The sequence below is a fragment of the Belonocnema kinseyi genome, chromosome 9, assembly GCF_010883055.1.
Source record: "Belonocnema kinseyi isolate 2016_QV_RU_SX_M_011 chromosome 9, B_treatae_v1, whole genome shotgun sequence".
NCBI classification, from domain to species: domain Eukaryota; kingdom Metazoa; phylum Arthropoda; class Insecta; order Hymenoptera; family Cynipidae; genus Belonocnema; species Belonocnema kinseyi.
The window spans coordinates 4,401,100-4,415,403 of NC_046665.1; the positions used below are offsets into that span (position 1 = coordinate 4,401,100).

The 14,304-nt window shown below is 38.3% G+C and overlaps 1 protein-coding gene across 1 annotated transcript in view; it reads right to left on the bottom strand.

Moving 5' to 3' along the window:
• LOC117179665 (dnaJ homolog subfamily C member 13) overlaps positions 1-14,304 on the bottom strand; it is a 231,313-nt gene that overhangs the window by 114,932 nt on the left and 102,077 nt on the right. Inside the window, exon 6 of the mRNA XM_033371683.1 lies at positions 3,168-3,733. Within this exon, the coding sequence (XP_033227574.1) occupies positions 3,168-3,733 (566 nt within the window). The remainder of the gene's footprint in view (positions 1-3,167; positions 3,734-14,304) is intronic.

Here is a 14,304-nt window from a genome sequence, read left to right on the forward strand (position 1 = left end):
CTGGACCAACTAGGGCAGGCGCGCTTTTCTACAGTATTCGATCTGGTGAGTGGATACCATCTAGTTTCAACTCACCCAAACGTTATGTCTAAATCCGCATTTTCTATATTGAAAGGATATTTCGAATACTTACGAATGCCAATAAGTTGAAGACTTTTCAAAAGACTAAGGAAAGCGAACCTTGAATTACAACCAGAAAAATTCAATTTTCTTCACGCGGAAGTTGCATACCTATGACACATAATCAGCAGCAATAGAGTGAGACCCAAACTGGAAAAATGATTGCTATACGAAATTTCCCTTCACCCAGAACTGTTAAGGCGATGAGACAATTCTTGGGTGTCTCAAGGTATTATCGGCGATTTATTAAGAACTAATCAAAATTAGCGAAATCTTTAGCAGAGCTACCTTCAAATTACCGATTGACGTTCCTGCATATGCAGTAGAAGCTATCTTGAGTCTGAAAAAGAATGTCTGGCTGTTTTATACGGCATAATGAATTTCCACCTATATTTATATGCACGCGAATTCATTTTAGTATGCGACCATGAACCCATCCATTGAATGGCATATATTGATAACCTTGGTCCAAGGCTACTTCGTTGGCGAAAGAGACTAAACGAGTACCAATATACCTCCAAAAATAAAAATTAGAAGTAACACAGGGAAGCAGATGCCTTATCTGGAAACCCCATTGGATAATGTAACGGTGTTCAAACTATATCAGCCGAAATGATTACTTACAGGGTCTTACCGCTTAAACAATCCACGACTAAGGACATTATTAAGAAAAATATGAATCTCGAAATAGCTACTAATGAACCAAAGAAAACAGATCGAACCACTCGATCTGGAAGGCAACAATCAATGGACAGGCCAAAAGCTACATCTACTGTATCGAAGCCGATAGTGACTAGCTCGATGAGAAGATTATACATTCTGAATCCGAGCCCCGTGGATCCTAAGAGCTTAGAAACAAGGCTCCTACTGCCACCTACATCAAGCACTGGATCCGCGCCCGGCAAAAGGAAAAAAGGTCCCCAAAAAAGAAGATTTAGATTAATCTTTAAGCCACCAGCCCATTTAAAAATTGAAAATATGAATCAAAGCGGCGAATCAGATGCCCCGGTATACCGGAAGAAAAATAGTCTTCTCTCTAGTATTAATCCCTACTTTCCAATGCCGAAAGAGGATTTTCCACTTTAAAGTGCACCCCCAGCGCTACTAACCCTCGCTTCTCAAAATTATGCCATAAAACTACAGACGTGTATGTAGATGGAGCGTGAATTTACAACAAAAGCGAATACATGGAAAGCAGTATCGGTGTGTGGTTCAGCTACGATCATTCGTGGAATATATCTGAACATACTACTGTAAGACAAAGCGATGGAAAATGGCATCAACAAACTGCGGATAAATATGCATTCAATATTCTTTATTGACAGTTATACCAAATTATCAGACTTCTGATGGAAAGCCTTTTTTTAGTCGAACAGACTGTAAGAGATCTGTTACCAGAGCAGAGAAGTCGGTACGGCCCTGCACGAAAAGGGCGGTGGGCCGTACGCGAGAAGGCACGGAAACCCCCGAGGGGTCCCGAAGCATCGGACGACGGTGCGGTCCGCAGTCAGTCGCGCTTTATCGCTCGTGGAGTCTACAGTGTTTTTAATCTTACCCTGGGGAATTCGTCACGCTATCCCACCCCACGCTCACCTACCAAGGAGGACTTACAACCTGCTCTGTCACGGTCTCGCCCAAAACTTCAATCATCCGATCGGCCCTTTGCCCTTGTGATAATCTACTGATCCTGTAAGTGACAATAAATGCCACGTTATATTTCACTTGGTCTATTTTTAATTGTGTTCTACCCGGATTTTGGCTATTCCACTTCCCCATTTCCCTCCTCGACAGTACCCCCGTAATAACAGTTCAAAGAACTAAGAAAAGCACTAAAGACCCTTAAACAGACCTGGAATCATATTCCCGATCATCAAGAGACAGAAGGCAATGCGATAGCTGATTATATAGCACGAGGTGGAACCACCGGCAGCAAGGTTGTCTTGGAAAATCATGCTCCAGAATCCAGTACGTTTCAGAAAGAACAGAGTGTTACTATACCTACTGGCCAAAAAGAACTTATAGTTTATGACAGTACCCGTGCCGAGAGCAGCAAAGACAGCGACGACAGTGAGGACAGCGACGGCGGCTAGCTTAATAAAGACCCAGGAACAAACCATTTAAGCCTATAATTGAAAGGACAGAAGTTCAACGATCCATTTCAAAATTTGACCAATCGTTAGAAAATCTTCAGTCTTATTTTTTGAAAAAAAGAACTTGTCAAAGGCCACATGAAACACTTTAAAGAGAACGTACGATGGTATCTGCAGGAGATGATAACCATATTGATCAATTATGTACGAATTTCGAAACCTACCAGAGTGCACACTCTGACTTTTCCAAAGTTACAAACTAGAAAGAAAATGACCAAGCCTCTGATCGAATCGAACAGTAACAATAAGAATTTATTATACAACAAGAAAGTAGTGTAAAACATTCATTACTAATTCATGGTAAGCATGTGGGCAGAAATCACGATTATCACGATTATCAAGCGTTGCGGATAGGGTGGGGTGAGACAAGTCTAATGGTATTGGTAAAGCTAATTGAGAGCAACATTTTAATAAAAAGCTCATCTTTGAACTCGATGAGTTCTAAATATTACTAAAAATTTCTTTTCGTGCACACTCGAAAATCCTTAATGGGCACTTGCTTGTACAGAAACCGACCTTCCTATTCTCCGCCACAGGAAAGCACCTTACGGGTTTCTTCCCCGATGAAGAAACTGGAACCATTCGCGGCGGTACCATACAAAGTAACGGGCCAACTCCTAGTACAGATTTTCAGAACTATGAAAATTTTTGGATTTCTGCTATTTTTTGCCGAAAATTATTAAAATTTCTAGATTTTTTGTATAGTTCAAAGAGCTTCGTGAGGAATCAAAATACAATTTTGTACAATTGTGGAGACTATAAATTTTGTCAAAGATTCTTCTATCCATGTTCTTGAACCAAAAAGTGAAAGCAAAGCGTCGATCTTGCGAAAAAGATCTTGCGAGCGATCTCTAGATTTCTGATCTCAAAAGTGTTAAATAATGTTAACAAACTTACGATTTTCGGATAGGACTGTCGGGGCTATCCTTTTCCAGCAGTAGCCTTAGGTAGTAATCGCCTATTTTAACTTCATCCGACAAGCATTGATATTGAACTTCGAATTCCCTGTGATTCCAAGCAATCAGAGTTCCACCAGATAAGTCTTTGTCTGTCGTAAATGCTCGTATTTCATTTTCAAGTGCTGTTCTTAATTCTTCTCTCGTTTTATGGTTCCAAATCAAATTCGGCATTGCATGATCCTCGTTGAACTTGTAATAAAATAATCTCCAGTTTGCTTCCGATTTAACTCGTTCTCTCCGTTTCCTAAGGACGATTGGCCTTTCTTTAATCTTTTCTCTCCGTTCTATGCCAACACGAGCACCCCAATGTTGAAAAACATTCTCCACTTGATTTTCGAGGACGCGAACATGTCGCTCAAATTTTATCCAATTAGGGCTCTTCATATTCTTTGATGCATGGTCTATTGCTATTTTTAAATTATCACGATTATTTAATCTTTCCACTTCGAGAAATGAGTCTGGGACTTTTTCTTCCGAATTCAGATAATTTAACAATCCGATAGGCTGAAAAACGAAAGAGTGTAAATAACAGGAAATTTAGTTAAATTGTGGCAACAGGAAGATTTGCCAAAATCCATAAGAAAAATTATTAATAGATAAACTTTCTACTTCTTTTGCACTGATTATCTCTTTAAAAAAAGAAAATTTTCTCCCTGTTTTTAAAAGTTACAGATGAATAAAACTACACTCCAGAAATTTTTGAAATATTTATTTAAATTTCTTTTGAACCCGAAGTCAGCATTTGAAACAGCATCTCCAATATGGCGGACCAGATTCCTGAAAAAACATCGATACGACTGAAAAGTACTATTCTGGGGTTTTTCATATCGTTGATTTTGAATCCTAAGTCAAAATGATAAAGTTTAAAATGGCGCGTACAATATGACTGACAAAATTTAAAAAATAAGATGATATGACTGGAAATAACTACTCGGCAGTTTTTCGAGTTGCTGATTTCAAATCCAAAGTCAAAATACCAAAATCCATAATGGCAGCTCCAATATGGCGACCCAAGTTCTTCAGACTAGATACATGACTGTGAAACCTTGCAAGAAAAGCCATCAAATACTTTAGGGCTGCAGACATCTGAAATTGTCAATTTTCTAACGAATTGTCCTGCTTGGCGCATGCGAAGCAATGCTTGTAACCAATCTTTTTTATTTAATTATTATTGTAGGAAAACTTGTCTAGGGATAAATGTTGGAGAAAAACTTCCTCGATGCGGCACTGACGAGGCGATGTGCAGCGCGCATGGGCGATTTGCTACGAACGACGACACGAGGAGAGCGTGCGTTAGCAGGGTGTCTATCCAATGGACCGATTCAAATTCAAGGCGTTTTCCCGGTTTTTCAAGCCTAATTCACTAAGCTACTCGATCAGTTTATAAAATATCAAACAACAATTGAATTATATAAACTCATTACTTTGGTATACATTTGATTTTGTCTTCTATCTCAGCAGCCTTTTGAGCAGCATGTTGTAAAATTTTTTGTTTCTTAATATTGAGTTGGCGTATAATGCGGCCCTAAATGTGCTTTGTTGCCATCTCTGTCGCTCTTACGGTGGTCGTCGCGACCCCACGCTGCCGAACGTTCCGAGGGAGATAGAATCAATTATCCACACTTCTGACAGGTTGTTCCAAGCAAGCCTTAAATTGAGTGGAAATATTTGCGCAAATTGTTTTTAATGTAGATAAAAACCACTACACAGGAAAATGGTCTCCTCACCTAACTGAAGATCATCCTGATCCCAATAATATGCTGCAAATGCGACTAATCCTGGTGCTGCAGTTAATTATTCAGTCATTGATAAAAGCAATAATTTATTTTATTATTCTATTAATATAGAAACACTGTGTTTTAGATTATCAGCGGAAAAATATCTTTTAACAGGTCTCAGAATTTATCCGGAACTATTCAAAGGCTGAGAGATAACGTCCGAGTTCTTTTTTAGGATGAAAAATGTGTTCGATATCTTGAATAAAAATGATCCTGAAGCAGCTTTTCTACCAGATTCAAGGGCTTATAAGGTAAGAATAATAATTATTTATCATTGAACAAAAATAAATATATTAATATATTTTATTATTTTTTTAAGGCTTTGCGTGAACTTCTATCTTGGCTTGAAAATTGGGAACGAAGAGTTTATAGATCTAGAGTTGACAAAATATCTGTTCGAGAAGCAAGGATTTTAATATGTTCTGACGGGACGCATAAAACAAGATTCACTCAAGGCACAGAGGAGGTGCTTATTATACCATAAAGCCATTTCTCTTTCGAGATAGGCGTGACTCACTCGGTGACTTTTTGTTATAAACTATTTGTCGCCAAATTGTTCTATATTAGCATACCTCTCTAGCTTCATTCACGTCCATGCATTTTTATGCAAGCTCTTGTGTTTCTACGCCTTGTTATGTCTCTTCAATTTAGGGTTTCATTTACACATTCTAACCATTCTTTCTGCGGTCTGCCTCTAGGCACGCTGCCATATAATTTACTTTGATACACTTTTTTCCTTAGTCGTTCATCTTTCATTCTCTTAACATGTCTAAGCTATCCAAGACTTTCTTTTATACGTATATCAACTAATGACTCCTCTACACCACATTTTTTAAGGTTTATCTCATTACTCAATTCGTTTATCAGTGTTTTCCGCATAGCACACGCAGGTACTTCATGTTAATCGCGTTAGTTTTACTTTTATTCTTTTCCTAATAGGTCCACGTCTCGATATCGTATAACACACTCGGTATAAATATAGAATTATCTATTACCTGTACAACTTTATTTACTAGGTTTTCCATTTTGAGAGTGGGCCCTGCGTTACCAATAATCTTTTCATCTTCGTTTATACGCCTATATAACTTTTCACCTATCTTTTCGTCACTTGTGAACAGGCTTCCAACATATATATGGTGGAGTACATGCCAAGTGATGAAAAGATTTTTTTATGAAATAGGATTTGGCTGTAACTCGGTGTATACAGTTATATATTAGTGAAGAAAAATGGCTTAAAGTGATTTTTAAAAATTTGACAAATTAACGGAGATATAGGAATTAAAAATTTTTTGTAACTTTTTGCAAATATATTTTATAACTTCGGTTCTAATCACCGATTTTATTTTTAAGCTCTTAAATTGTTCATATTGACATCTACTTTTAAATAAAAAAATATATGGTTAGAAAAAAATGTGTACATTTTGTTAACAACAAAAAATCTAAAATCGCTTTTTTGAAATTACATTTCCTCCTATTTTTTGTAAGAAGCCATACTTGTGTTCCATAAATCCCGAAAGGTTTCTTTTGAGGCCTTCAATGGTTAATAAGAAAATAAATAAAACGTAAAGTTCTACACGACGAAGCGACTATCATTGCGCCACACCGCGCCACATCCACTGCGATTCGCGACACTGCTTGCTCAAAACTATTTTGCTTCTGTTCGTTGGAACGAGTTTAAATATTTGTTTTTTTAGTCTATTCTTATCTCGATACATCGTTGCAAAAATGCCTATTAGAAAAAGATTTTACAATCTTTTTGGCAGATATGACCACAGTTATGTTAAAAATTGTGAAGCCTGTCCCCGAGAGTATTCGCAAAAATTTTTCATTGCAAATGGATATGAATGTAGACAGTAAAATTTTATCTGAAAGTGACACTGAATTTTCTAAACTAGACAAAGAGAAACCTCGTTCCTCCTTAAACGCCTGTTCTCGAATTCTCACAGAAAAAGATATATCAATTTTCTTGAGCTAAAAACTAAGAAACAAAAGCAAGACACCCTCAGAAAAGTATGTAAAGCGACACTTTGCAAGCTGCAAGCTCCAAACAATTGAAAGAAAATTTTTGAAAAAGCTGCATTGAGCAAAAGATAACGCAAAACGATTGGTTATCCGCGAAAGGAAATAGAGAAAAAATAAACGTTTAAAAACGTTCAAAAACGTTTAGTTTGATGTAATCTAAGAGAGTTGCATATACTTCTTAAGGTCGCTTTTCCTGGAGAAGCAATTGGATTTTCAGAGTTTGCATAATTAAGACCGTATGAGTGTGTTCTGACTTGAACAAGTGACACCCACAACGTTTGTGTCTGCATTCCCCATCAGAACGCCAAACTTATGTTTATTGGTAAAAATATAAAACAATTGGCTAAGTCTAATTCTCTACTATTTCCAACCGTCAAGTATTGGATAGCTCATTTAATTTTTAATCTTGCATATATAGCGTGTAATTTTAATAAATGTTACCAAGCAACAAAGTATGTGTATCAATAGATTGAAGTATAATTTAGTAGTGGGTCAAATTCTTGTTCAAGTAGATTTTGCTGAAAACCACATGATGCACGACAATCAGATCACAAATGCCAGAGAAATGTATAACTGGGCTAAAGGACAAGCGAAAGATTTAACAATTATATTACAATTGATGGTACAAAACAAATACAGACTGTAATTTCCATTTCGAAAACGCAATAGACTCGCTTCGTCGTGTAGAACCTTACGGTTGATTGATTTTCTCATTAACCACTGGCAGTCTCAAGATAAAACTTTCAGGACTTGTGGAGCACATGTACGACTTCTTGTGAAACAATCAAAAGAATCGGAGTACACGTATTTTCAAAAACGCTATTTTAGATCTTTGAGTTTTCAAAAAAAAAGTTACAACAAATTTCGAACTTCTAAATCCCCGCCATTTTTTAATTTAAAAAAATCACTTAAGAGAATTTTTCTTAACTAATATATAATTACATATGCCGAGCTACGGCCAAATCCTATTCCATGAAGAAAATCCTTGTAATCACTCAACATGAACTCCACCATTTACTTATTAACTTTATAACAATGTTCCTTACCGTTTTCTTATTAAAACGCATTATAATTGTAACCCTGACTTAAGAAAACGCGAATATCTCCTAAATTAGAATTGACCATAGAGCCCTTTTCATGCATACGCCCACATGCATCATTTATGTATAAGCCTTCTTTTACAGTTCGTTAATTAAAAAACACGAATAATTTTTCAAAACCTCTTGTTTTTTAATTATTCTTCGATAAGAGATTAAATCATCGATAAGCTGTGTGTTTCAATCCATATTGAACTTTTTGTTGCAACTCTGCTATTCTTCGGGGAAGATTTTGAACCATCGACGAGTTGTGTGATTGAACACGTACGAAAATTTGTTTTGCTACGAAATTCTTGGAGACGAGAAGATGTTTCAATATAAATGGTTATTCAATTTATTTGAAAAAAAACACTCTTTATAAACCTGAAGGTACTCATTATTTACAACAACTACTTTACTACAACAACTACTAATATTCTTTTCATGCAACTTTATCTCTGGGAGCATCTACTTAAAAATTATTAATAGATTCAACACTTTCACTATGAGTCATCATTATAATAAAAAAATATAATTCGAGCTCCAATCGCGTATAAAAACTACGAATTTTTGCCGACCTTTCGCGAACATTTTAGTTCAAGTCTATAGGGTTAACCTGAAACTGAAGCACCAGGTTATGCTGTTCTTATGTATACTCTCTATGAAGCCTGTGACTGGCAAAGCGCCTCACCATGGAAATTGGTCGCACCTGATTGGCTAATCGGATCTTTTTTCTATCCTTTTTTTTGCTCATGCCTTTAATAGAACCTTTCTATGAACAAGCCTCAGGAGCAGCAATGGGATCTCCAATCTCACCCGTAATTCCTCAGAATACAATACGACGTTTCGAAAACACGTAGGTTGTCCTTATCAAGTATACAAAAATGGGCATTTTTTAGCCTAAAATGTAAAATAGAGGGAGTGACATTGATGGTAGAGATTGTTGCCTATAAGTGTTTGTAGTGTAATTCAAAAGAGAGTCGTACCTAAGAAACGTTATGTGTGGTATTAAATTCCAGTTTTAAATATATAGAAATTATACAAGGTCGTAAGTCATAATAATATTACAAAATATAATACAAATGTTCATACTTTACTCCGCCTGTGAGTCAAAAAACAGGATTGTGAATAAATAATTAATAAAACTGTTTGTTGTGATCAATGTCATTTCTGTGCCGTCTCACAGGTGGAGTGAGGCAGAAATTATAAGTAGTAGTAGATAGTTATATTAGAGATAGGTAGTTGTTCTCGATACAAATTATCTGGTCTAGTTCATTCACGTAGTAAACAGTGGCGCTATGTATTGTTATATTTCTTCGTTCACGCACTCACTCTAACGGTGATGTCGTTGGAGTGAGTGAGCGAAGATATAAAGCAGTTGTTGTAGTGATCGAATAATTGAACGCATCAGAAATCACATTGATCACAGTAATTTTATTTATTAATTATATTCACAATCCTGTTTTGCGTCTCACAGGCGAAGTAAAGTATTAACATTTTTATCGTATTTTGTAACATTATTATAACTTACGACCTCGTACAATTTCTATAACTTTAAAACTGGAATGTAACACCACACCATAACCTCTCTTAGATACGTCTCTCTATTGAATTACACTACAAATACTTGTAGACTAAGATCTCTACCACCAACATCACTCCCTCTATTTTACATTTTAGGCTCAAAAATGCCCACTTTTGTATATTTGGTAAGGACAACCGACGTGTTGTCATAACCTCATACTGTATTCTGAGGGATCCCTCAGAATGCTCTAATAAACAAATTTTGGACCAGTAACCTAAAAAAACACACATCTTATTCTCTAAGTTCCATAAAGATGTTGGCTATTACAGGTGAGATTGGCGGTCCCATTGTTACTCCTGAGGCTTCTTCAAAGAATTGGTTATTGAAACAGAAGTAAGTGTTATTGAGAGAATTGAAATATTGATGAGAATGTAAATAATAATTATCACAACTCTGGATAGCGATTTCAAGCTGAAATATAGCTTGAAATAAGCTTCTTGATTCAGCAGTTTTATTTCAAAAGCTCTCAATGAGTTTTAATTATGGAAAAATGCAGTGACTATCCATCGTTGCAAATTAAAAAGGAAATCAATACAATCGTATAAACTACCGTTACTTGCCTATCGCTCCTAAAAAACCAAAAATGTTTTTTTATGGTCACTCTAGTCTGCGGACATTTTTAGAGAAACCAAAAGCAGGGTAAAGGAAGGAGATAAAGTAGGATATAGTTTCTATTTGGTGAGAGGAATGAGGCCATGATTTCCACTGAGCTAACTTCTATTTAATATATTGATATCAGACTTGGAAGAAGAAATGAGGAGAAGAGGTTAGGGAGGAGTTATGATAGGGAAGGAAACGATATATGCACTGACATACGCAGACAATATAGTGTTGATGGCAGAAGATGAAGAAGGGATATTTGGGATATACCTTGCAAAACTAATTGACATTATAGAGCTTATATAAGAGAAAGGATAAAAAAGAAGCACGAGTAATGAATCAGATATGGTGAATAAGAATAAGGTTTTAAAAAAATGGAGAAGGAGAATGTGGTTATTTGATTCGCTGCTATGACCGGTATTAGGTTATGAAGTAGAAATATGGGGATTGAAAGAAAGGAAACATATTGAGAGTTTGCAAGAAAGGTATATAAGGTGGACACTAGGGGTAGACTGGAGGAAGCCAGGATATATGGCGAGAGAAGAAGCGCAAAGGGATAAATTAAGTACTGGAGCAGGAAAGAGGGCATGGAAAATTGAGACGAAGCTGAGGTACGGAAAGGGAGGGGATTCGCGAGGAAGTGTTTTATGGAGGTAAAAGAGAGTAGGAGGGCGATAGAATTAACAAGATGGGAAGAAGAAAGGGGGGAGTTATTTAATCCTGGAAACATAGAAGACGGAACAGGGGTAAACTATGAACAATTGGACAAAAGGAGATGGAAAGCCAATTAATAGAAATATTGGGGATGCATTCCTCCAGAATCAAACCGAAGGGCCTATGACAAAGCCACCGAACTCGTCCTCGGGTTGCAGATAGAGGGTCCCTGTACCAAGGGTTTCTGCTGAATATGGTTACTAAGGTTTCTCTCAAGACTAAAGATTTGGCTGAAATGGATGACGAGCTTCGTGGACACCCGGAGAATCCGATCTCTAGGCTATCAATTATTGTGTGTGTAATGCAGCGAGAGCTTTGGCCGATGCGAACCGTAAAACAAAACCAACGGTTGATCATAAGACCAAAAGACGAATGCATCACCTTGCCATAAAGATAGGCTGGGCAAGACAGTACGCGCCCCGCATTCAGTGTGTGATCGACTACATCACATCTGGCAGGAATTTTACCGCCAAGGTTCGAAAGTTCGCGCGCGAACTCCTGACCCGTTATCACACACTTAACAAGTCAAAGCTGCTGACCATCAGGCAGCATATTGTTGAGAGAATACGGATACTATGTGACGCTAAGAGAAGTCTAGAGCGGAGGGAGAGGTGGGTCAGAGAAAATCAACAGTTTCTTTCTAACCCATCTCGACTCTTCCAAGACCCTCCAGTTACTGTCGAACTCCAACCCAAACCCGAGGAGGTCAAAGTATTTTGGAGAGAAGTTTACGAAGGTCAGTACAGACTGAACGAAGACTCAGAAAATATAAATAGCTTCAAGGAGTTACGTGTTGCCCTCATAACACGTGATAAAGAATGCCCACCCATCACTATCGAGGAGGTGAAAAAAGTATTAAGAGGGATGAAGAACTATTACGCACCGGGACCAGATTGTATCAAAACCTTCTGGTGGAAGTAGTTTTCTTCAACCCACCAGCATTTGGTCCGTATTTTCACCCCATATTTGAAGTCGGAAGAGCCGATTCCAGAGTGGTTGGTAGAAGGTCGCACAATACTCCTGCCGAAAATAGGCAACTTAGCTGACCCGAAGAATTAAAGGCCAATAACTTGTCTGAACACACTTTGTAAGATATTCACAGCTATCCTAAATGATAGGATTGTTCGGGCAATTGAACCTGTGTGGCAAGAAATGTATGAACAACGAGGCTCAAAGAAAGCCATAGCCGGATGTCGGGAGAACCTGCTCATCGATAGATGTGTCTGCAAAGATGCAGCATTCTACCAGCATGACCTATCGATGGCCTGGATTCATTATCGGAAAGCTTTCGGTACGACCTCCCATAGACTTATCATCTGTCTTTTGGAAATCTTAAAGGTTCATCCGCAAATAGTTGGGTGCATAGAGATTGATGCCGCTTTGGAAAACCAGATTTACTATCTCATCTGGAAAAAATCATGTGACAACTAACAAGGTCACCTTTCAGAGAGGTGTTTTTCAGGGCGACACCATGAGTCCACTCCTCTTTTGCCTTACATTATTGCCACTGCCTCTAGCACTTCGCCATTCCGACGGTTACTTGTGCGGCAAACCTGCAGATCCAAAGTACAAGGTCACTCATGTATTTTACATGGACGATCTTAAGATATATGCTAAAAACAAAGAGCAACTACATCTAGCTCTAGGGATTGTCGAACGATATACTAAGGAAATTGGAATGGAATTTGGGTTAGACAAATGCGCCAAGGTTTATTTGAAGCGAGGAAAACTTAATGACATCCCTGAAGCTTCTGAGCTCGTTGATAGAAGCGCTATACGACCTCTTTGCGCTGGAGAGACCTATACATACCTGGGCGTGCCACAGCGCCGCATTCAGGATGTGACATCTATAAAGGATACTCTTCGAAGCAGATACAAACGTCTCATCCGACAGATTTGGTCTTCCGGACTGTCGGCGAGGAACAAAGTATCTCAAACGAACATGCTTGCCGTCCCGGTAGTACTCTATTCATTTGGAGTAGTAGTAGCATGCATCTTAAGTCTTCCGTTCCGCGACTGTACGTCTCACGCCGTCAAGGTGGTCGCCGAATATGGAGTCTTGAATGTCTTCACAACAGGATTATTCTGGGTACAGCACATTGAGTTGCAAATGGAAGAGACCCTTTTCTTAAAATGGTCAGGAATCACGAATAAGTGGGCAAAGGAGCGTTTCTGTACAAAGCAGCGGAGGAGGCTATTGAAACACTCGGATTTGACTTCAGTATTAGTGGTGAGCAAAATGCATCAAATCTTATCTATCTAGGATACTCACTCTTGAAAGCCCGGATTAAGAAAGCATAAGAGAAAAACTTTCGTGAACAGCTCCTCGATAAGAGGATGCACGGTATCTTCCACAGAAATGTGAATGATCAGTCAATGTCTTGTGAGGTAACGTTTGCTTTCCTTAAATCGTCCGGATTGAAGTCTGGTACGGAGGGTTTCATTTTTGCATGCCAAGACTGTTTCTACCTTAATGTTTCCACTGTCATTTTCACCTTAACATATCGTCGCCACATTTTGAGCCAAGACATTCCCGACGATAGCTGCAGGGCGTGCCATGCACACCCCGAGCATTTAGCTCACATAATATCTAGTTGTCCAACTCACACGGGAACGTCCTACATTCAAAGGCACAATGCGGCACTAAGAGTGCTTTATTACCATCTCTGTCACTCCTACGGCATTAACCTTAATATCGCTCCTCTAAATGCTCCTAGGGAAATCGAGTAAATTGTCGAGAATGGGAAGTGCCGCATATACTGGAACTTTATATTCTCGACGATTGTTTCTGTTGCTCACTCGAGACCTGACATGGTACTTCTTGACTGCAAGAAGCGAACCATGGTCGTTATCGAATTCTCGGCACCAGCTGACAAAAACATCATAGCCAAGAAGAATGAAAAGAAAGAGAGGTATCGAGACCTTATAAGGGAATTGCAAAAATTGTACCCGGAATATTGAGTTAAATTGATCGTCCTTATCATCGGCGCTCTTGGAGGTGCCAAGCTTTCACTTGATAATGGCTTAAAAAGCATCCCTGCGTGTCAACAATATGCTAAAACACTTGCGGGAAAAATGCAGTAGGCGGTAGTCCTTGGGTCGCTCCGAGTTCTTAAGGTGCACGAGGCTTTTGCTGGATCGTCGTATTGATTCCTTTACAGACTGTAGCCATCTATCTCACGGTCGTGAGACGTGGTTGTGGCTGAAATTTTACCGCGATTTCGCTGGAAGCGGGTGCAATTTTCAAGATTAGCACCCGCTCCCGGCGAAATCCTGCGGTTGTCCTTATGACAAATTTTC